The sequence below is a fragment of the Ammospiza caudacuta genome, chromosome 13, assembly GCF_027887145.1.
Source record: "Ammospiza caudacuta isolate bAmmCau1 chromosome 13, bAmmCau1.pri, whole genome shotgun sequence".
NCBI lineage: Eukaryota > Metazoa > Chordata > Aves > Passeriformes > Passerellidae > Ammospiza > Ammospiza caudacuta.
Genome location: NC_080605.1, coordinates 21376063 through 21397168, shown reverse-complemented (window position 1 = coordinate 21397168; position 21106 = coordinate 21376063). Strand labels below are relative to the sequence as shown.

General features: G+C 61.0%; 1 protein-coding gene across 1 annotated transcript; it reads right to left on the bottom strand.

Moving 5' to 3' along the window:
• Window positions 1-898: 898 nt before the first annotated feature.
• TANGO6 (transport and golgi organization 6 homolog) lies at window positions 899-20990 on the bottom strand. Its single transcript, XM_058813667.1, has 17 exons — window positions 20301-20990; window positions 19984-20100; window positions 19146-19266; window positions 18336-18460; window positions 17732-17894; window positions 17163-17245; window positions 15523-15635; window positions 14023-14199; window positions 12514-12640; window positions 11851-12030; window positions 8808-8942; window positions 7030-7482; window positions 6799-6856; window positions 5155-5307; window positions 2796-2947; window positions 1781-1894; window positions 899-1190 (listed from the first exon to the last, which is right to left on the bottom strand). The coding sequence occupies exons 1-17, from the start codon at window positions 20988-20990 to the stop codon at window positions 1014-1016; spliced, it is 3138 nt and encodes a 1045-aa protein (XP_058669650.1). The 3' UTR covers window positions 899-1013.
• Window positions 20991-21106: the final 116 nt, after the last annotated feature.

Sequence of the window (21106 nt, the reverse complement as noted above, 5' to 3'; positions counted from 1 at the left end):
GCAGCACCTTGTCCCTGTGCTGGCCCGATGGCAGGGGACAGCCAGCTCCTGGAGGGGCCATTCTGAGTCTGTGGGAGGCACAGCCTCGACTCGGGGCTCAAATTCAGCACTTTTGGGTTTCTCAGCCCGGCCGTGTCCTGCTGTGCTGGCAGCTGGGTGTGAGGAAATGCCGGGGCTGGCTCAGAGACCCGAGCCCCAGGAGCTGGCAAAGGGGATCCCTGCAGCAGGAGCACCCTGGATGGGGACATGGCCAGGACTCCCAGCCTTGCAGGGAAGGGGGTGCTGGACACCCCACCCTTGGCAGGACACAGGGCAGCTGGAAATGGGGCTGCTCACAGTGGGGCTGGGGAGCAAGGGGGGCACCAAGCTGGGTCCCTGAGGACTCTGCTCCCCCACACTGTGGGTGTGCAGGAACGGGGCCCTTGGGGCTGCAGCACTCATGGGGACTGCCCTGCCCAAAGGGAGGAGGTGACTCTGATGTTGGGGTACCCCTGAGCACACAGTGGTGAGAGATGGTCCCAGCCAGGTGCCCTGTAGGGTCTCTTAGCCCCTCCTGAGCATGGAGGGGCTCTTGGTGCCACAGCAGAGGGGCCCATGCTCAGACCCTGTGGTGAGGGAGCCCCCGGACTGTTCAGCGTTCTTGTGGTGTGAGTACAGTGCCAAGGAGGGCCACAGAACTCCACTTTGGGAGCCCCCCTCCCTCCTGACTCCCCTCGGGGACAGCCACACATTTGGTGCTGCCTAGCCACAGGGAGCCTGAAGCACTGGCTCAGGCTGCTTGCCCAACTCAGGGCTCACCCTGGGGGTGTCACAGGGTCTGGGACATGACCACAATGGCACCCATGAGCTTTGCACGGCCCCACAGACACCACGGACACAGGGATTAGCACATCTCAGTTTAATCCCACACCTCATCCCAGCGAAGTTCCCTCCCCCCGACACCGCCAGCGGCATCCTGCAGGGCACAGCCCTGTCCCCAGAGAGGAGCAGTTCATGTCCAGGGCTCAGCCCCGCTATGGCAGCACCACGATCTTCTTCTCCAGGGTCTGCGGGGGGAACAGGACCCTCCTCATGGCAGCGTCCAGCTCCTCCAGCGCCAGCTGCGCGTGCAGCACGGCGGCGGCGTCGCGCTCGGCCGCGGCCACGTGCTTCAGCAGGCGGTACAGGTCCCGCAGCACGTCCCGCAGCACCTGGGCACGGCACGGGGCAGGGCCGGGCTCAGCACCGCCCCTGGGCACGCTGGGGCTGCCCCTTCCCCGGGCACCGACCACCCAGCCCCCCGTGACTCGGTTTCCCCGCAGCACACTGTGGCGATCCCGCAGCCCAGGGCCGCGGGGGCGTGTCGGGATCCCGGCCGTGGGGGTTCCCCTGGGGAACCGGCGGGTTCCCCCGCGGGAGCTGAGTCCCAACACGCTCGTTACTGGGAACTGCGGAGGGAGGCCGCAGCGCGGAAAAACCGGGCATTTCCAAGGCAAATCAGTGATGAACAACTCCCACAGCTCCCCAGAGCTGGCACTGCCCCAGCATGGCGTGGCACTGTCCATGGCACAGCCCAGCAGCTCAGAGGGACACCCCACAAAGCCCGCCTTCCCCAGGATCTGCTGAGGGAACCCTTTAGTGGGGGATGCCCAAACTGGGCATCTCAGTGCCTCGGGACTTGCCCTGGAAGCCGCTTGGGAATGAGCCCTGCAGCCCCTAGAGAGCACGGTGCGCCCCAAGGTGTGCCCAGGAGCCCCCTGGGGGCTGTCCCTGCCCCAGGGACCGGCAGGGGCTGACCCACCTCAGTGACCTTCTCACTCAGCCCCCGCAGCAGCAGCACCACCACGTGCACGGCGGCTCTTCGCACCTCAGCCTCGGGGTCTGTGCGGGCTATGGCTGTCACACAGCAGGTGACCTGTGGGGACAGGGCAGGGGGCATCACCAGGGCATGAGAGATGGAGCAGCCACCGACGTGCTGGCAATGGCCCAAGAACGAGGATGGGACCCCCGTGCCCTGCTGGGTGCAGGCTCCCAGCAGCTCCCCCAGGGCCAGGCAGCACATGGATGCTGTACAAGAGTCTGTATAAAAATCAGGCAGAGCCAAAGGAATCTAATTAAATCCCGGCAGTGACAGCCGGGAGAATTAGCAGAGCTCGCACCTTCCCAAAATAGCAGCGTGTGGCTCACTGGCATCACATCAACTGCCGGGATCCACCGGTGCCGAGCGGGAACGGAGCAGCCCCGGTGCCAAAGCCACGGTGTCTCACTCCAGGAGCACCGGAGGGGGCGGGCTGTGAAGATCCCGTGGGGCACAGACCCATGGCTCCAGGGCTGCTGGGCCCCTGGGGGTCGGGCTCACCCCACTGGGATCTCCCAGCAGCTCCCAAAGCCAAATCTCACCCACAGCCTGCAGCCGGGGAGGGTGAGGGCCAGCTCCTGATACTGATGATAACCATCATGATAATTAAGATAACGGGAGAGTAACAAGGTGTCATTAAGCGGGAGGTGTCTCTGGCAGGCACCACTTGTGCCCCCAGGTCTCCTCTGGCAATGGCTGCCATGGGTGGAGCAGGCACCAAAAATTAGGGCTAGAAGGCTGGAACCTCCCTAGTGTTTGCTTCAGGCCCCGTGACTTTTATACCCCACAATATCAGCAATTATCACTCATGTCCTTAACGGAAATGTCCCATTTCCATACGGAAAGGTCCCGTTTCCACGTCCCCAGCAGCCCAACCATGTGCTAACAAATGCAGCATTAAGGAGAGACGCGATGCTCCCCGGGCAGGGTGAGGGTCAGGGTCAGGATGGGGCCGTACCTCGTGGATGATGGATCCCAGCTGGAAGCCCAGGTGCTGGCAGAGCTCGCCCAGGTTGGAGAGGCTGCTGGCCCTCAGGGCTCCGTCGGGATCGCGGGCCCCCCGCAGGAAGGCGCGGATCAGCGGCTCCCGGTGCCGGAACACCGTGTCCCCTGCCAGAGAGCAGAGCCTGTGTCACCCTGCCTGCCAAAGCTCCTCTGGGAACAGAGGGGTGGGGCAGCTGCCTTGCAGCACCACTCAACAGCTGCATGCAACATCTGGAGGGTGGCTGTGCCCCCCAGCACACACCCCGTGGCACAGAACCTGGGGCTCTTTGGCACATTCCAGTCCTCCCAAGGGGTCGCTCATGGTTCTGCAAACACACCGAGTGTGAATCTCAAATTCTGACACCATCCAGACCCAATCCCCTGCCCCAATTAGCACACAGAGGTGCTGTGGATGTGTGAGCTGCTAATGAGAGCTCACACCCGTGCTCAGCATCCACAGCCATCCCAGGAGTGTGGTCACCCCACAGCAGCTGTGAGCCCCACGGTGGGTGTGGACACACCTCCTACCAGCCAGGGCCTTGAGGGCTGGAAAGAAAGCTCCAGAAGGCCAGCTGGCCTGTAAATTCTATGTTTTTCCAGCTCTCTCAAGGTCTGGAAACTCCTCAGACAATGGTGTCCTGCAGCAGATGGAGGCACTGGGGTGGATGCTTGGGATGCCCCAGGGTGTGGGGACAGGAATGATCCTTGGGGCAGTGGAGCCCCCATCACCCTGCACGTGGGGCTCAGGCTGGGGACTGGCACAGGGTGGGGGAGCACAGGGCAGCCCCGTGATGCCAAGGATTTGCTGGGGATGTCTCATGCTCTGTGCCTGCATCCCAGCACTTGGAATTACAGCAGTACGAGCAGGGCAGGGTGATCTGAGTGGGATCCCCTCCACAGCCAGCAGTGCACCAGCCTCTGTGCCAGATGGCTACAGAGGGGGCATGCAACATTTCCTTTCCCCTCCGAGATAGGGAAAGCCACTCCAGTGGGACAGAACACAGGGCTGGGGACAGGGCAGGAGCGGGGCACAATAGTCCCTTGGCAGAGCAGGAGAGCTCAGAGCCACAGAGAGCTGTGGAGGGATCCTGGAAACCCTGGATAAATCCTTGCTCTCAGGTGCTGAAGCTCTGCAACAGGAACAACCTGGTGCAATTTGTTCTATAAATATGCTGGCGAGCCGGGACGCGCCAGAGCAGCTCCTGCGGCACCGTGGGGAGAGCCAGGGCAGGACGTGCCACCGTCCCCGGGGCAGGACGTGCCACCATCCTTGGAGCAGGACGTGCCACCATCCCTGGGGCAGGACGTACCACTGTCCCTGGGGCAGGACGTGCCACCGTCCCCAGGGCAGGACATGCCACCATCCCTGGGGCAGGACGTGCCACCATCACCAGGACAGGATGTGCCACCATCCCCGGGGCAGGACGTGCTACCATCCCCAGGGCAGCACGTGCCACCATCCTTGGAGCAGGACATGCTATCATCCCTGAGGCAGGACGTGCCACCATCCCTGGGGCAGGATGTGCCACCATCCCCGGGGCAGGATGTGCCACCATTCCCAGGGCAGGATGTGCCACCATGCCCAGGGCAGGACATGCCACCGTCCCCAGGGCAGCTGCCAGGGACAGCCTGCACCCAGCCAGACACTCGGACACTGCCTGGGGAGCTCTGGGACTGAGGGGCTCTGAGCTGGTCGCTGGAGCCCCACAGGACACAGTGGGATGTCCTGAACCCATCCCAACAGTGAGGATGGATGGTGGCACACCCTGGCACCGATGCCACAGCTGGCAGAGCCCAGGGATGCCACTGGTGCGAGGGAATGTGGCACAGGGGCATGCCCAGCCAAGGCACAGAGTGCCCACCCAGTGACCAGGGAGCTCTGCCTGGCTGCCCCAGCACCATGGACACTGCTGCCACCTCCCTGGCCATGCACAGCTCCAGCTGCGTGCTCTGCTGGCCAGGCCTCCTCCACAGAGGCAGACAAGGCATTTTAGGACGTGTCCCAACAGCAGATGCCAGAAAGGCATCATCCAGCTTCCACCTCTGAGCCCGGCGTGTCCGGGCGCTTCCTGGCAGTCTCCAAGGCCGGTGCTGCCGACCGAGGGGATGGGGGGCTGCTGGCAGGACCCCCCACCCTGCTCCTGCTGCTGGCAGGACCCCTCACCCTGCTCCTGCTGCTGCCAAACCCCTGCACGCTTCTCTTGGGCTTTCAGACCCTTCTCACCCTCTGACAACAAAAGTCCCCTGTGGGCTTTCCCCCTGGTAATGGTGAGGCTGAGCAGTGCCGTGGCTGCCGGCAGCGGGCAGTGCCATGCCCACGGCCAGGGACTCACCCAGCGCCCGGGTGACACGCATCAGCACCTCGCCCAGCTTCATCCTGGTGACAGCAGCCATGGTGTCCTCCTTGCCCTGTGCTGGGCGCTCGTACTGTGCCAGCAGGACGGGCAGAATCCGCTCTGGATACTCACTGGAGAGCAGGGCAACGCCTGCAGGGGAGAAAAACTGGAAAATCAGTAATTTAGCAGTTGGCAGCAGGTGTCCTCTCCCTGCTGCTGGGTATGTCCTTTGACCAGTGAGGACTTGATGGGCACTGCAGCCAATGCTTGGCACAGGGTCTGGTCACTTCTCCCAGCTCTTGGCCATCAGCACACGGTGCCAGCGTGTCACTGTCCCTGCTGGATTTACCTGGCCCAGGCAGGCTCTGGTCACTTCTCCCAGCTCTTGGCCATCAGCACACGGTGCCAGCGTGTCACTGTCCCTGCTGGATTTACCTGGCCCAGAGTGGAAGCAGGAGGCAGTGTGTGCTGCATGCCCACTGCATCTCCCTGGGGCTGGTGAGAGACCACATCCCAGATGCAGGGATCCATCCATTCTCCAGCTCCAATGCCCTCCCCTGAACACACTCCAGCCCCTCAATGACTGTCTCGTCATGAGGGGCACAAAACTGACCCCAGGACTGCAGGTGTGATGTCCAGCACATCAGGAATACACCACTGGAGTCTGGCCCCATGAAACCCAGCAGTGCCACAGCCCCTGGCTCAGTCCCAGCCCTGCTGCTGTGCCAGGGAGCAAGTGGGACATGGGGACCCATCTGGCACAGCCCCCAGGCCTGTGCTTGGCACTGCACGGCTCGGCAGGGCACAGGTGCCGGTGAGTCAGTGCTGCAGGAACCCACCAGGGTTAATCATGGCAGCTGCAGCGGCGTTAATCACTGCGCGTTAATCACTGCACGTTAATCACTGCACGTTACAGCCTTTGTGCTGCAGCCCCGGGCAAGGACAGGCCCAGCCCGTACAGGCAGGGGAAGCACGGCATGAGCTCCTTTCCCAGCTGCTGCCAAAGGTTACCAACCCCATGGCAGCGGTGCCAGCGTGGCTGCGGGCCCGGGGCATGGCACACATCCCCTGCACGGAGCCCAGGGCACTGTGACCATGCAGTGTCACACAGGGCACACACAGTCGCCGCTGCAGGAACACCTGCCTGCAATCCCACGGCAGCCAGAGCTGCGGGGCTGTGCCGAGCGTGCTGGGGCAAGCACTGACCTGAGGGTTTCCTAGGAAGGGCTGTGAGTACTCAGCAGCTGCCACCTTGGCAGAGCCCTCAGGAAGCACCAGTGGGTGCCCCATGTCCTGGTCCTCTGCCAGCCTCAGCTGAACAGACCCTTCCGTGGGTGCTGGGGCTGTGCCCACGCTGCACTGGAACTGCAGTCCCAGCCTGTGGCACAGACCTGGCACAGGGATGGAGACCAGCTCCAGGGAGTAAGAATAACTGGGAGATGAAGTCTCCAGCTTCAGGAGCTCGGCATAGAGCCCACGTGTGGCCCCAGGCTTGATGGAACAGCACAAAGCCACAATCTGGGAGGGCAGGAGATGCCGAGCCCTCAGCCTGGCCACGGCTCTGCTGCCCTCCACTCCCAGGGCACAGCACAAACCCTCCCTGACAAAGGGCTGGCACTTGCCCAGACAGGCACTGCTCACCTTGGATGGCTGAGAGGTACACAAAGGCGTCCTCGTGCTGCACGTTCTCCAGGAACACCTGGAAGGAAGGAAGCAAAGCGCCACCAGCAGTGACCCAGCAAGGCCAGAGGGCTCCAGTAATGGTGACCATCTCCAGCCTGATGGCCTGTCCAGCCCCAGCTCTGCTGGTGGGGACACAGCAGGGGACGGGGACTGAGGCAAGGGACAGGGACCTCAGCAGGAGCCCGGTACCTGCAGCAGCTTCTCCTGCAGCCGAGCTGCCTCTGGATCCCTCTGGGTGACCAGGCTGGCGAGGTGGCGCAGGGCAGCGGCCCGGGCGGGGGGCTGGGGGTCGCAGGCTGACTCCAGCAGCTCCTGCAGCCCACCCGGGGCCGGGCTGCGGGCTCGGGGGGCTGCAGAGGCACCGGGAGCACGGCCCCTGCTCTGCTCCGTGCCGCTGCTGTCCCTGTGAGCAGGGGGGCCGGGGGCTCTGCCCGCAGGGCTCCGTGCCGCCGTGCCAGGCTGCGTGCCCAGCAGCCCGTGGGCAGCGGTGCCCAGCGAGCCGGGCGAGCAGGCGCCGTGGGTGAGGATGGCGATGCGCAGGTCCGAGGCCAGCTCCTGGGTCAGGGGCTCGGGGTAGCTGCGGGACAGCTCCTCCAGCAGCGGCACCAGGCGCTTCAGCACCGCGAAATCGCTGGATTTCAGCTGGCAGGGAGAGGGGCGGCGCTGGCTGTTAGCCATGGAACGAGGGCTCGCTCCCTGGCATGCTGCCTGGAGGGTGGGCATGGGGGTGAGGAGCCCCAGGTCAGGAACTGGGCTCTGGGCACCACGAGCTCCTCTCGGCCCAGTGCCAATCCCAGCCCTGGCAGCAGCCACGGGAGAAGGTGGGAAGCACGTGAACCTGAAGAACAGCAGGGTCTGGGTATGGGGACGAAGCCAGGGACATCCCTCCCACCGGCTCTCCAGCACAGCTCCACACAAACCAGTCTCCCTGTCCCGTGCAGCTCCCCAGCACAATTCCACACAAACTCAGTGCCACGCTTGCCATAAATCCTGCCTGGAAGGACGCTCCCAGCACAGCAGCCATGAGCTGTCCTGAGCTGGAGAAGCTCTTGCCCTAACCTGGATTTAACTGCTAAAATCTGGGATGTGAGGCCTGAAAAAGGGTGCTTCAGCAGAGATTTTGGATGATTGCATAAAACCCCTTGCCTGCTGAAACCCAAACAGCTCTGCAGCTCCTTCCAAAACCTTTCACATTCCATTTTCCAAATTATGTCACTCCCATTAATGCAAAAGTGGGAGCAGGAACTAGGCTGGGAGGGGCCCACTGCAGCCACAAGACTCTGGCTTTAACTTCTCTTCAACTACAGTTCTTTTCTAATTGCTAAATTAGAAATTTAGCAATAAGAGACAATAAATAATCTTTTTCTGTTAACAGCTGGATCTTCCTTAGGGCAAATCCAGGGATGAAACAACCCCAGCAGCTCGGTGATGGCAGCACGTTAATGGAAGTGCCATTGCTCCCCATGGCAGCTCCACTGACTGACACAGAGCTCACATATATATACAGGCATTACAAGGTAACTGAGAGATATAAATAACAATATAAATATGTATAAAATGTAAATATAAAAGTATAAGGGGATTTTCAAGGGTACAGCCCACATGGGAAGTTCACAACGCTCTGCAGCCAGAGTCTGCGACCGTGTGGGGATGCAGAGGGTGCAGGGCTGGTATTTAAAGATGCTGTATGTGACTGCACTGTTCTGACAGTGCCTTTTTAGGAGAGATTATCAATTAGTTAATTGGGCTCTTGGGGGGTGCCGTGCTCTGATGGAATCCTTGGTCAACACCCTAGCACTGCCCCAAGGAAAAAAATTGTATGTCTGTGTCTCTAGATGTATTTACAGGCTGTGACCGAGCAGGGACCCCAAGCCAGGGCATCCAGCTGTGCCACTGCACCCTCGGCTGGCCATGGCAGTGCCAGCCCCACACCCCACACCCCAAACCCCACACCCCAAACCCCTCACCTGGACGGCCCCGCCGAGCACGGCGGCCACGAGCCCCATGGCCATGGCGAGGGTCTGCGCCTCGGCCGCCGCGCCGGGGCCCCGAGCAGGGTGGGCACAGGCTCGCTGCAGCACGGCTGCCAGGAACTGCTGCACCTGCAAGGGAATGGGCATCAGCAGCAGGGACAGCCCAGGGCAGCCCCTGCAGCTCCTGCTGCCCCTGAGCACAGCCGAGGGTCCCTGTCCCACACAGCTCCCCAGCACAATCCCACACAGAGTACCCCCATCCCACACAGTTCCCCAGCACAATCCCACACAAACGAGTGTCCCTGTCCCAGACCTCCCCAGCACAATCCCACACAAACCAGCCTCCCTGTCACATGTGGCTCCCCAGCACAATCCCACACAAACTCAAGGAGTGTTCAGACTCTGCTCTCAGGGATGCACAGGGCTGCATTACTGGGGTGTCTGTGCAGGGCCAGGAGTTGGACTCAATGATCCCTGTGGGTCCCTTCTAATTCAGAATATTATGTGATTCTGTAATTCTGTGAAACCCTTCCCATTTTCCTCCTGTTGCTGCTCAGCCAAGTGGGACAAGGTGATGGTCAATCTGGGGGGGTCTCTCAGCTGCAGAAGCCCCCCTGGGGCTGGAGGAACAGAGGGATCCCAGCTCCATCCCTGCCTCCTGCCTGGCTCCACCATGGGATGGAAGCTGGGATAGTCCCAAAGGGGAGCTCAGGGTGGGTGTGTATGGAACTGCCCTGGGTAAAGGCTTGGAAATCCCAGAGCCAAGGAGCTCCAGCCCCTGTCTGCAATCCTCCCACCAGCCTCCCCCTTATCCTGCACAGCTGACACCCCAGCTGAGCCATTTCCTGTGTTCTCACTTACTTTGGGATCTTTCCCACAATATTTTTATTCCACATGTAACGATCCTGCCTGGTTGGCACTGGCCTTCTCCACACTTGGCACCAACACCTCTGATCCCACAGGCGTCCTGCCCTCCTAACAGATCCTGAAATGAGGGAGTTGATATTCTCCACGCCTTATCTTCTCCCAGACAAGCCTGGGAAGGGTTTGGATCAGGGTCACTCCTACCTAACAGGTGTGTTGCAACAGAGGAGGAATTATTGTGCTCCTCTTTCAGAAAACAAAGCATGAGGGCAACAAGGTCCTCTTGCACCAAATTCTAAACTTCCACCCCCAGGGCACTGGGTGCAGGCAGGATTTCCTCCTCAGCTGCCAGATTCCTTAAGCAAGGAGGGAGGCTGTGGGAAAAGGCTTTGCAAAAGGCTGCATAAAAGGCTCAGGTACCTGTTGGGATAATTATTCCAGAGAAGAAATTCCATCAAATAGCAAGCAAGTAAAAAAAATTGGAATATTTGCTCTCACAACACAGCGACACACGAGCTGGAGGGGTTGAAGTTTTATTTAATATTTAAAAAAAAAAGGAAAATTGTGAATAAATTAACAGTAGATTGCAACTGCAAAAAATTAAAACTTAAAAAAATAATCTAGGAAAAAAAAACATTTTTAAAGTGGGAGGGAAAAAAAGAAAAATAAAACACTGGGGCACAGCTGTGTCTCAGGCAGGAGAGAATCCTTGGTGCAGTGAGGAAATCAAGCTGACCTTGGTTATGGAGGAGAATACATAAATAAAATAAATGTGCAGCTGGGGCGGCACAGCAGCTGCTTCTCCTGGGCTCCCCCTTTGGGAGGATGGACCCCACTTGTTCCCAGCCCATTAGGGCCCCCAAACACCCCAGGGAACCCCTGAGTGCAGAACCTGCTCAAAGCCTGTCCCTGCCCCAGCCCGGGGCCTCGCTGAAACACAACCCAGGCAGGAGGATAATGGATTTCTTGTCTGCATTTCTTTGGTCGTGGGTTTGCATCCCAGACTCCTGGCTGGACCCTGGCAGAGCCCTTCCCCATTTCCCAGCGCCTCTGGGCCCGGCGGGAGGGTGTGATGGAGGCAGGTGGGGACAAAGCTGGGCTGGCCGTGTCCCCTCTGCTGCTGCCGAGCACACAAAGGCTCCTTTGTCCCGCAGGAAACGTGAGGAAACCTGCCTGAGCCATGAACAGCCCTGCCCACGGCAGCACGGGGAGCTGGCATGGCCGGGGCACTGGGGAAGCAGCAATAAACCCGGCAGGAGAGGCTGAAAGGCACAGGATCTGCAGGGATCTGCAGGGATCCAGAGGGCAGTGCCAGGCTGCCCTCGGTGCCAGCTGCCTTCCAGACTGACCCCATCCAGGGCACGCTCAGGGGAAAGACTGTAAATATCCTTTTTGGGGCCAAGGGGCACCAGTGGCCTTTGAAATTACAATATTTCATAAATTTGGCACTGCCCACTCATGAATGTAGGAGCACAGTTGTGCTAATCAGGTTGCTGCCATCCAACCTGGCCATGGACACTTCCAGGGATGGCACAGCCACAGCTTCTCTGGGCAACCTGTGCCAGGGCCCCACCACCCTCACAGGGAGCAATTTCTTCAGTGTACCCCTTCTAACCCTGCCCTCTGTCAGGGGGAAGCCATTCCCCTTGGTCCTGTCACCCCCTTGTACAAAGTCCCTGTTCAGCTCTCTGGGAGCTCCTTTAAGGGACTGGAAGTTTCTCTAAAGGTCACTTTGGGCCCTCCTCTTCCCCAGGCTGAGCAATCCCAGCTCCTTCAGCCTTTGCCCCTGGCAGTGCTCAGCCCTTGCCCCTGGCACTGTTCAGCCCTTGCCCCTGGCAGTGCTCAGCCCCTGCCCCTGGCACTGTTCAGCCCTTGCCCCTGGCACTGTTCAGCCCCTGCCCCTGGCACTGTTCAGCCCTTGCCCCTGGCACTGTTCAGCCCCTGCCCCTGGCACTGTTCAGCCCTTGCCCCTGGCACTGTTCAGCCCCTGCCCCTGGCACTGTTCAGCCCTTGCCCCTGGCAGTGCTCAGCCCCTGCCCCTGGCACTGTTCAGCCCTTGCCCCTGGCAGTGCTCAGCCCTTGCCCCTGGCACTGTTCAGCCCTTGCCCCTGGCAGTGCTCAGCCCCTGCCCCTGGCAGTGCTCATTTGATGCCCCCAGGCTTTGCCCACCAACCTGCTCCATGTCAGTGAACACGGTGTCCGAGACGCCCTGGCACAGCGCAGCCACCAGCTGCAGGACCAGCAGCTTCCTCCCCTGCCTGGCCTGCTCCTGCTCCAGCTCCAGCAAACTCCCTCCAGGCTCCACAGCTGGGTTTGGAGCCTCCTCATCCTCCGCAGCCACCTGAGTCAGCTCCTGCCGGGAAGGGAGGGCAGGCAGGGGTTAAACATCGGGTTAAACACGGGGCCAGCAATGCCAGGTGAGTCCTCACACCACCACCACCCTGCAGCTGCTGGATGGAGGGTTCTGAGAGCTGTCCACAGCTCCTGGGTGTCCCATCCCTATCCCCTCCTGGGACTGTGGGCTGGGGAACAGAATCCCAGTCCAACCCAGGCCTGGGGGGAAGCGTGGGGGCTCCAAGTGAGATCAAAGGAAGCAGGTATGGATGGGGCCCCTCTTCTGGAGCCAAGGAAGCAACAGGGATTATTCCCAGCCTCCAACACACTTCAGACATGCTCCTGTAGTTAAAACAGCCCAGGGGGAGGATGAGGGTTAACCCCTTCAGGGATAGGGCTGCTCCCACTCCTTACACACAGGGGATGATCCCCTTTTTGCCTTCTGCTTGTCAAGGAAACCCCTTCCCACAGGCATGCCCCAACCAGGGCTGGCTGCCCTCACCTTCAGGCAGTGGATGAAGAAGTCTCCAGCCAGACCACTCTTCTGGCAGTGGGACAGGAGCTCCACCAAGCTCTCCACATGGCACTGCTCCAAGGAGATCTTCTGGTACAGGGCCTCGTCTTCGTCGCTGGAACAGGGTCAGGTTGTGCTGCATCACCAGCACAAACACCCCCAGAACCCCCTGGCACCCAGCCTGCAGGGCATGGTGAAATCCCAGGCTGCATTTCCCTGGAAGCCTTCCTTCCCAGCACTTCCCAGCACAGCCTGGAGGCAGCTGAGCCAAACACTGCCCAGGTCATTTGGGCTCTGCTTATTAACTAACCTGCACTCATTAACACAAACCATGAGCCCAAAACATACATTTCATCCAGCCCATAAACACCATGATTGGTGCTGGGTAAGTCAGGCAGAGCTGTGGCAGCAGGGGCATGGGCAGAGCCAGTATGGAACACGTTTAAAGTAGTCCCAGTTTAAGCAAGGCAGGGCTGCTTCTAATTCTGGCCCTGCAGTACCTAAAGTTTATAAAAAGGCTGGAGAGGGACTTTGAGCAAGGGCATGGAGTGACAGGACAAGGGGGAATGGCTTCCCACTGACCAAAGGTGGGTTAGATGGGATAATGGGAAGGAATCCTTCCCTGTGAGGATGGGGAAACCCTGGCAGGGGCTGCCCATAGCAGCTGTGGTTGTCTTATCCCTGGCAGTGCCCAAGGCCAGGTTGGATGGGACTTGGAGCACCCTGGGATAGTGGAAGGTGTCCCTGCCCATGGCATGGGCAGAACAAGATGAGCTTTAAGGTCCTTTCCAACCCAAACCAGTCTGTAATTCTAACTCAGGCCAGGAAAAGCTTGAAAAGAAGCCAATCCAACCAAAGGTATTTGTGGGGATTTTACTGCAGGTGCCCCCATCTCCCAGCACACCCCTGGCACAGCTGTGCCCCTGCCTGCCCCCAGTGCTGCCCTGGCCCCTCACAGCCCCTCTGTTCAAAGCCAGCCTCCTGCTGCTGGGCATCCCAGCCTGCGTGGCTGGAGACTAAAGGCTGCAGTTAACTCCCAGCACGGGCAGCTCTGCCTCCACTCAGAGGCCATCTGCCCACACCAGAGGAGCTCTGTGACGCTGGCACTGCCACCGCCTGTGCTGTGACCGTGCCACCTGTGCCCGAGGGACTCTGCTCACTGTGCCACCGCACAGGCTGGGGCTGGGGGCTGGAATGTGGGGGGTGTTGAGACTGGAAAGGCACATCCCCTTCCCAGACACTGCACAGCAGGCAGGAATGCACAGCAACGCTCAGGTGAAGCGTGATGCTTTGTGCGGCTGCAAGTCAGAGCTCTGCACCATGTCCAGGGAACCTGGGGGCTGTGCTGGCTCTGCGGGCTCTGTGGAAGTGTCACCTGCCTGAGCCTGAAGGGATGAGACCCTGTGGGATGGCTCTGGCAGCCCCTGCTTTGCCTGGGCTCTCTGCCAGGAAAGCCCTGGGTGCCCAGTGACTCGGGGACTGCCCCACAGCACTCACCTGATGGTTTCCTGCACGACGACGGCAGCACCGCCCTCGCTGCCCACCTGGAGCTGGCACCGTGGGTGCAGGGTGGGCACGTGGCTGCTCAGCCCAGCCAGGCCCCCCAGCACAGCCAGGGCCTGCTCCCGCTCTGCCTTCTCCAGGAACCACAGCAGGATGTCCTGGCACGGGGAGCTGCCAAGGGGAAAGGAGCCAGTGGTGACACTGCTGTGCCCACTGCACCCTCCCTGCACAGCTTTGGGATGAGGGACATGGCTGGAGTGCCCTGGAGCAGCCCTCCCTGGGATGCTCCAGCTCCTGGCTCTGGCAGCTGAAGCATTTGTGCCTGTTCTAAGGGAATCAGCAGCACATCCTGCCCTTCTGGTGCTCCCAGATGGAAGGATTTGGGTTCCTCCACACTTCAGGCTGGCAAGGAAGCGCTGTGAACACCCTTGGCACGCCCTGCCTGCGCCTCACGCCGAAGTGACAAGGGCTGGTGGCAGTGCCAAGGGAGAGGAGGAAGGAGATGGGAGCACTGAGGTGGCACGGGGAGCCCTGCCAAGGGAAGAAGCAGGGTAGTGAGGTGGAGCAGCCACACTGAGCCGTGCCAGGGGTCTGGAAACCCGAGCACTTCCAGGCAGCTGTGGGTTCAGCCATCCCTGCCAAATTCCTGAGCAGAGGAAGCAGTGACTGCTGGCCCAGCAGCAGCAGCTTGAGCCTGGCGTGTCCCACAGCCTGTCACAGCACTCACTGCTCTTTGGGGTGATTAACGAGGCCTTTAATATTAAACAGCACAGGCTGTGTGTGCACACACCTTTTAGGGAAAGCCTGCACACGCCAGCATCACCAGAGCACTGTGTAATCCCACCAGGAATGCTTTCACCAGGCTGGTCCTAACTGCAGGGACAGCCTGGGGGGACCAAGGAGAGAGGACAGCCAGCACTGGTCACCCCGGTCCCTGTCACGGCTGGCACGTGTGGTGCTTCATGGTACCAAGGAGAGAGGACAGCCAGCACTGGTCACCCCTGTCCCTGCCACGGCTGGCACGTGTGGTGCTTCCCACTGTACTCCAGTCACGGGGAGCTGGGCATGCTGTGGGCATCAGCTGCCAGGATTGCACCAGAACAGTGATCCCAGATTGGAGAATGATGCTGTACTGCCAAGAGGCAGTGCTTACACTGCTTTCCCAGTTTTTATGCCATTTGTAGACCCCTCCATCCAGTTTCCAGCATCACTCCCTCCATCCATGGACAACCACAATCCCTGCTCCAGGCAGAGCCACCCTGCGCTCTGAGGGCACGCTCAGCCCTACACAGAACACCCTGGCTCCAGGGAAGACAAAAACTAACAGAGAACAGGCTGCCAGTGAGGCTGTGCGCTGGCCTGGGGTTGCTGCCTGCTTGGAACAGAGTGCTCTGGGGTGAGGAGGAGGATCTGTGCTCCTGCCTGTGCCCTGTGGCTGCTGGAGAGGGAGAGCCCAGCAGATGAAACCCCAGCAGAGCACAAAGGCTCCCTTACCGTAAGTATGACACATTCTGCCTGGCGAAGGAATAGAGGGAAAACACCACTCCCAGGACTGGCTGCAGGGATCCCAGCAGCAGGCTCGAGCTGTCATTGCCAACCACAAACACCTACAGAGGGAGAGAGGGGCACAGGGAGGGGAGTCAAACACCTGCAGGGCAGAGGGGAGCCCAGGAACACGTCTGAGCACAGGGCAGCTGCCAGGGAGGATGGTGGAGGGCTCTCAGCCTCTTCCCTCAGTCTGGAGGCTGCCTTCCCTGATTATGCCACATTCCCTATTAAAACCTGCCTTCAGCACCACCTTTCTCTAGGAATTTGTTTAACCACAGCAGGGCTCCAAGCTACAGGAAGGTTGCAGGCAGTTTTCGTGAAGTCTGCTGCTCAGGAGTAAGGTCCTGCCTTACCCAGGGATGCAACAGGTCCCCTGGCATGAGCAAAACTTCACTGAATGACTGCAAATCTCAAACACAGAGATCAGTCACCAGCAGGGCAGCTGGGCAGGTGGGTGCTGAGCTGAGGCTCTGGGGGGACTGCAGAGGCTCTGGGAATGTTGTTGGTGCTCAGGGGAGCATTACAGGGGCTCTGGGGATGCTGTGGAGGCTCTTGGGGGGCTATAGGGGCTCAGGGGTGACTGCAGAGCCCTGCTCCTCCCCTGCACCTCACCCAGCACCCTCCCCAGAGGCTGAGAAATGGTCCCCAAGGGCCCTGCCTTGCTGCACTGCTGCACACAGAGCTGTTTTCGTGTGCTAATCCCCACGGAGCCATTCCTCCTCCCCAGACCCTTGTGTACACAAAGGCTCCCGATGAAGCCCCAAGGATGGTTTCTCACTAAGCATCAAATGACACTTGTTAGGCAAGAAACCCCCCCAAACCTGGGGTCCCCTCACTAATCTGGCTGCTGTCAGGCCCCCAGTGCTCTGCCATTAAGGAGGGACCTACCCCAACCCCCCCAGCACTGCTCTGGGAGGGAGCAGCCCTCCAGACCGGTCTCTGCCTGCCAGCCAGTTACAACAGATCGTTACTGGGAAAATACACAACAATCCCAGCATTTAAGAGCTTAGCCTGCCTCGGGGCATGCCAGGAAGCAAGTCACCAGCTCCTGAAATTTGAATTCCTGGAGTGGAGATGTCCTTGTGGGCTGGAACGTGCAGCAGGAAGCTGCTGGAGCCTGCAGGGTGGCACTGGGGTTACTGGCAGGAAATGAGTTATGAGGGGAGCTGTCACAGGAGACACCTCCACCAAGTCCTCACCCTTCTCAGGAAGCACAAGGATGGACCTCACCATCCCTCAAGGCCAAGATCTGCGCTCCAAGGAAAGCTCAGAGCTCCTCACAGGGCCTAAGGAGGCTCCAAGGGGGCTGGAGAGGGACTTTGCACAGGGGACAGAGTGACAGGACAAGGAGCAATAACTTCCAACTGCAAGAGGATGGGCTGAATGGGATACTGGAAGGAATCCCTCCTGTGAGGTGGTGAGGCCCTGGCACAGCCCATGTGGGGGCTGGGGTCCTCCTGCACATGAAGACCAGACAACTGAGCATGACTGCAGGAGACACTGACTGGGTTTGTGTGGCCCAGCACACACTGAACTGCTCACCAGGTCTCAAACCAGCCTTTTCTCACCCAAAGCAGACATGGTACCTTGAGCACATCTTCCACGCAGCTGCCCAGCTCTACCTCTGGCACCAGCACGGCCCCTGCTGTCAAATCCTGCAGTGCCAGCTCTGAAAGCAAAGGGCACACACATGAGCCCCCAAAACAGCCCAGAACTGCACTCCCTGCACCCCAAAGCACTCCCACAGCTCCCTTCCCTCCCCATGGGAACAGAGCAGCCCTCGTTAGCCATCCTAATTGTGCTGAAGTGTCATAAACCCCCAAGGAGACAGGGAAATAACACAGACCACAACTCCATGATGGAAGATTCCCCAGAGAGCTGCTGGCCCGTGCGGGGAACCAGCAGCAAGCCCAGAACAAGGATGTCAGACTGGGAGAGGCTCCCAAGGAGCACGGGGCAGAGCCAAACTGCTCAGCTGCCACGCTGCAGCGACTGCACTCAAACAGGGGTAAATATGGGGTACCCAGACAAACTGACAGGGTCAGCACAGGGAGCTGGGCTGCCACACTGCCCAGCCTGGCCTGAGAAAACTCGGAGGGAGCAACAAAAGCCAGTGAGGAGCAGAACCAAAGGCTTCCCCAGCCCAAGAAGGTACCTGTGGCCTCGGAGCCGCGGCGCAGCGGCGCCAGCAGGGGCTGCAGCAGGAGCCTCTCTGCCAGCTGGGGCTGCTCCCTGGCCATGCTCAGCACCGTGCTGGTGGCCACACGCTGGAACTGCCGCGCCGACACCTTGTCCTGCACGTGCAGCAAGTCCAGAATCTGCAAGGAAAGAGAAACAAGGATCAGCAGCCCCTCGGAGGGGACAGCCTGGCGCCTCGCAGCAGCCAAGGAGCCACCCATGTGCTGCTTTGCTGGCAGCTGGCATGACATTCCGTGTGTGGAAGAGCCAGGGTCCTTCCACCACACGCAGGGCACCTCTCTGGGTCAGAGCAGGAGCCTGCACCACTCCCAGAGCCAAAGAGCTACACACAGAGCTCTGTGTAGCACAGTGACAAGTCCCTCGTGTGATCAGACAACATCACCCAGCATTTCAAAATAAAACATGGAAAATTCAAGAGTGGAAACGGCCTATTGCCAGGAAACCATCTCCACGTTGTGCTGGCTTGAGCCAGGCCACACTAGAGCAAAAGGAAGAGCCCGAGCACCCTCCAAGCTGAGAGCTGGCTCTGCATTCCCCAGCAGAGGGGACAAGGGACTTACCTGGGGGCACACCTGTCTGTAGTAGTCCTCGAGGGACAGGCACTGCTGGGGGCAGGCAGCCAGGATCTTCCCAACTGCATCACATTTCCTCCAGTCCAGAGCTGCTGCTTCAGCACCAGCACCACCTACAGCAGCAGCAGAAATCCTGGGTCAGCTCAACCCACGGCCAGCTCTGGCTGAAGCCAGGTGTTCCTAGCCAAAAATTGGATTTTGAGTTTTTATTGCTCTTTCAGGAGACATCTGAACTAAAGGATAGAAAGGGGAAAATTGCTTTGCAAGAGCCCTGATAATGGAAAGCAACTCCTACAGCCAGGTGGGTGAGCCAAAAGGTGGAGAGGTTGTGCTTGGGCGGTTGGAGTTGGCCAGATGAGATTTTGGCACTAAAAACTGTGGGATCCAGCTTGTGGAGAGCAACAGCTTCCTTCCCTGGCAGGACACGGAGAGCAGGGGATGGGATGGGTCTCACTGTCCCTACAGCTCTCACAGCCCAGTGCCCAGCGCAGCTCCCACCACACTGGCACTGGGACAGGGCACTCCCCAGGACTGATCTGGACACACACACTGTGTAACCCCATCGAGGCACAAACAGGCTTGGAGCCTTCCAGCGTGGCCCTCTAACACATGTGTATCCCAAATCAGAGCAGTTTGGGAGCTCAGTGCAGTCAGAGGCACAGTCTGTGTGTCACCATGCCACCTCAGCCTGGCACAAGCCAGCCCCTACACCCAGCTCTGTGGCTCTGCTCTTCCGGGGTGAACGGTCTCCAGACACCTCTGAATCTGTGATGCTGGGGCCCAGGGCCCCCCACTCACCGTCTGTGCCCTCCAGGACACCCCGAACCACGGCCTGCACCCCGCTGGGCCTCAGCAGCCTCTCGGAGAGCAGGTGCCCGCAGAGCCGCCGCAGCCAGCCCGGAGCCGCCCCCGGGCACCTCTGCAAGGCAGCAAAGGAGCAGGTGAGGAGCCTGCCTGCACACACCTGTGCCCAGCCCACCCTGGGCACAGCCCATGCTCTGACAGAGCACAGCACACAGGCTTTGAATTGCTGCTTCATGCAGCGGCACAAAGCAAATCAGGAATTAACGAGAGATCAGCCCTCAGGTGCTTAGCATGCTATTCCATCTCTGCAAGTGTCCCAGGCCAGGCTGGATGGGGCTTGGAGCAACCTGGGACGGTGGAAATTGTCCCTGCCCATGACAGAGAGTGGAATGAGATGAACTTTGAGTTCCCTTCCAGGCCAAGCCACTCTGGGATTCTATGATTCTATTACAGGCATTTTCCCATGGGGACTTTCCTAAAACAACACTTAAGAGATTCCCCATCTCCTCCTCCCCAGGATGCTTTGGAACAGCGGCAGAGAGCAGCAGGTGCCCTGTGTCATCCCCCGAGCGGGAAGGGCGAGGTTTGGAGGAGCAGGAGCTGTGCTTGGCCGGGCACAGTAGATGTGGGTGCCAAGCCAAGGTGGCACGTGCGGCGATGACAGTCCCTGACACACCCACACTCTGCTCCTGCCACACACCCAGCAGCCTCCAGCGCTCGGGGACGGGTTTTTAAGGTGTAAGAACATTTCCAGCGGAGCAGCATCCTCGGCGTGCGGTAACCACGGGGGTAGGGATGCTGACAGGCCGGTGTCGGGGATGGCCCCGGGTACCTGCTTGGGCTGTCCCTGCAGGACGAGCAGCTCCTGCACGGCCATCGGCTGGTAAACACGGTCCAGGATATCCCCCAGGGCTTCCCGGCACTGCGCTCGCTCCGCGTCCGAAACGCCCTGGAACAAAACACACCGGGGCTCTGATAAAACAGCTCGGTCCGGGCGGTGTGCCGGTGCCCCGCGGGCTCCCCTGGGCGGGCTCCGTGCCTCCCTTCTCTGACACGGGGCAGGACACGGGAGGCACCGCGGGAGGAGCGGGCTGGGACACGCACGGCACCCCCGGGGAGCGGGGCACGGGCCGCGAGTGCGGCACGGACCTGGCAGAGGGCGGCGGGGCCGTGTCCCAGCGCGCAGAGCCCGCACAGCAGCAGCCGGAGGTGCCGGGCGAGCAGCGGGGCGCCCAGCGCGGGCAGCCGGGCCAGCTCCACCAGCGCGGCCACGGCGGCGAACAGCCGGGCCCCGCGGCTGCCGGGCGGCGGCCCCGGCGCCGGCCCCGGCCCGAGCCCCGGCGGCAGGTGCGGCAGCAGCCCCAGCCCCACGGCGGCCCGCAGCGCCCGCCGCAGCGCCCGCTCCTGCCCCACGCTCAGCGTGTCGGCGCCGGGCGGCGGCGGCGCCCCGGGAGCGGCGGGGGCGGCGGGGGCGGCTGCGAGCGCGGCCAGGCGCTCCTTGAGGCACAGCAGCAGCGCCAGCAGCCCGCAGGCCGCCGCCCAGCCCGGCTCCGGACCCGCCACCCCGGCCGCCAGCGCGGGCGCCCGGGACAGCACGGCCGTCCGGAGCTGGCGCAGCGCGGCCCAGCCCGCTGCCCCGGACAGCCGCTCCTCCAGCGCCGCCGCGTTCCTGCGCAGCGTCTGCGGGCACAGGGCGCGCTCCTTGCCGGGCTCGGCGGCGCTGTCGCTATCAGCGGGCGGCCCCAGCAGCAGCTCCAGCGCCTCCAGCACACGGGCCGGCTCCGGGCCCGGCTGCGCGCCGCCCGCCATGTCCGGAGCGCTGTCGGTGAGCGCCGCCATGCTGCGGAGGCCAGGGAAGGGGCGGGGCCGCTGCCGGCCGCCATCTTGGGGAGGGCGCGAGGGGCGGGGCCGCGCCGCTGCCGCCATCTTGGGGAGGTCGGGACGGGAGGAGGGCA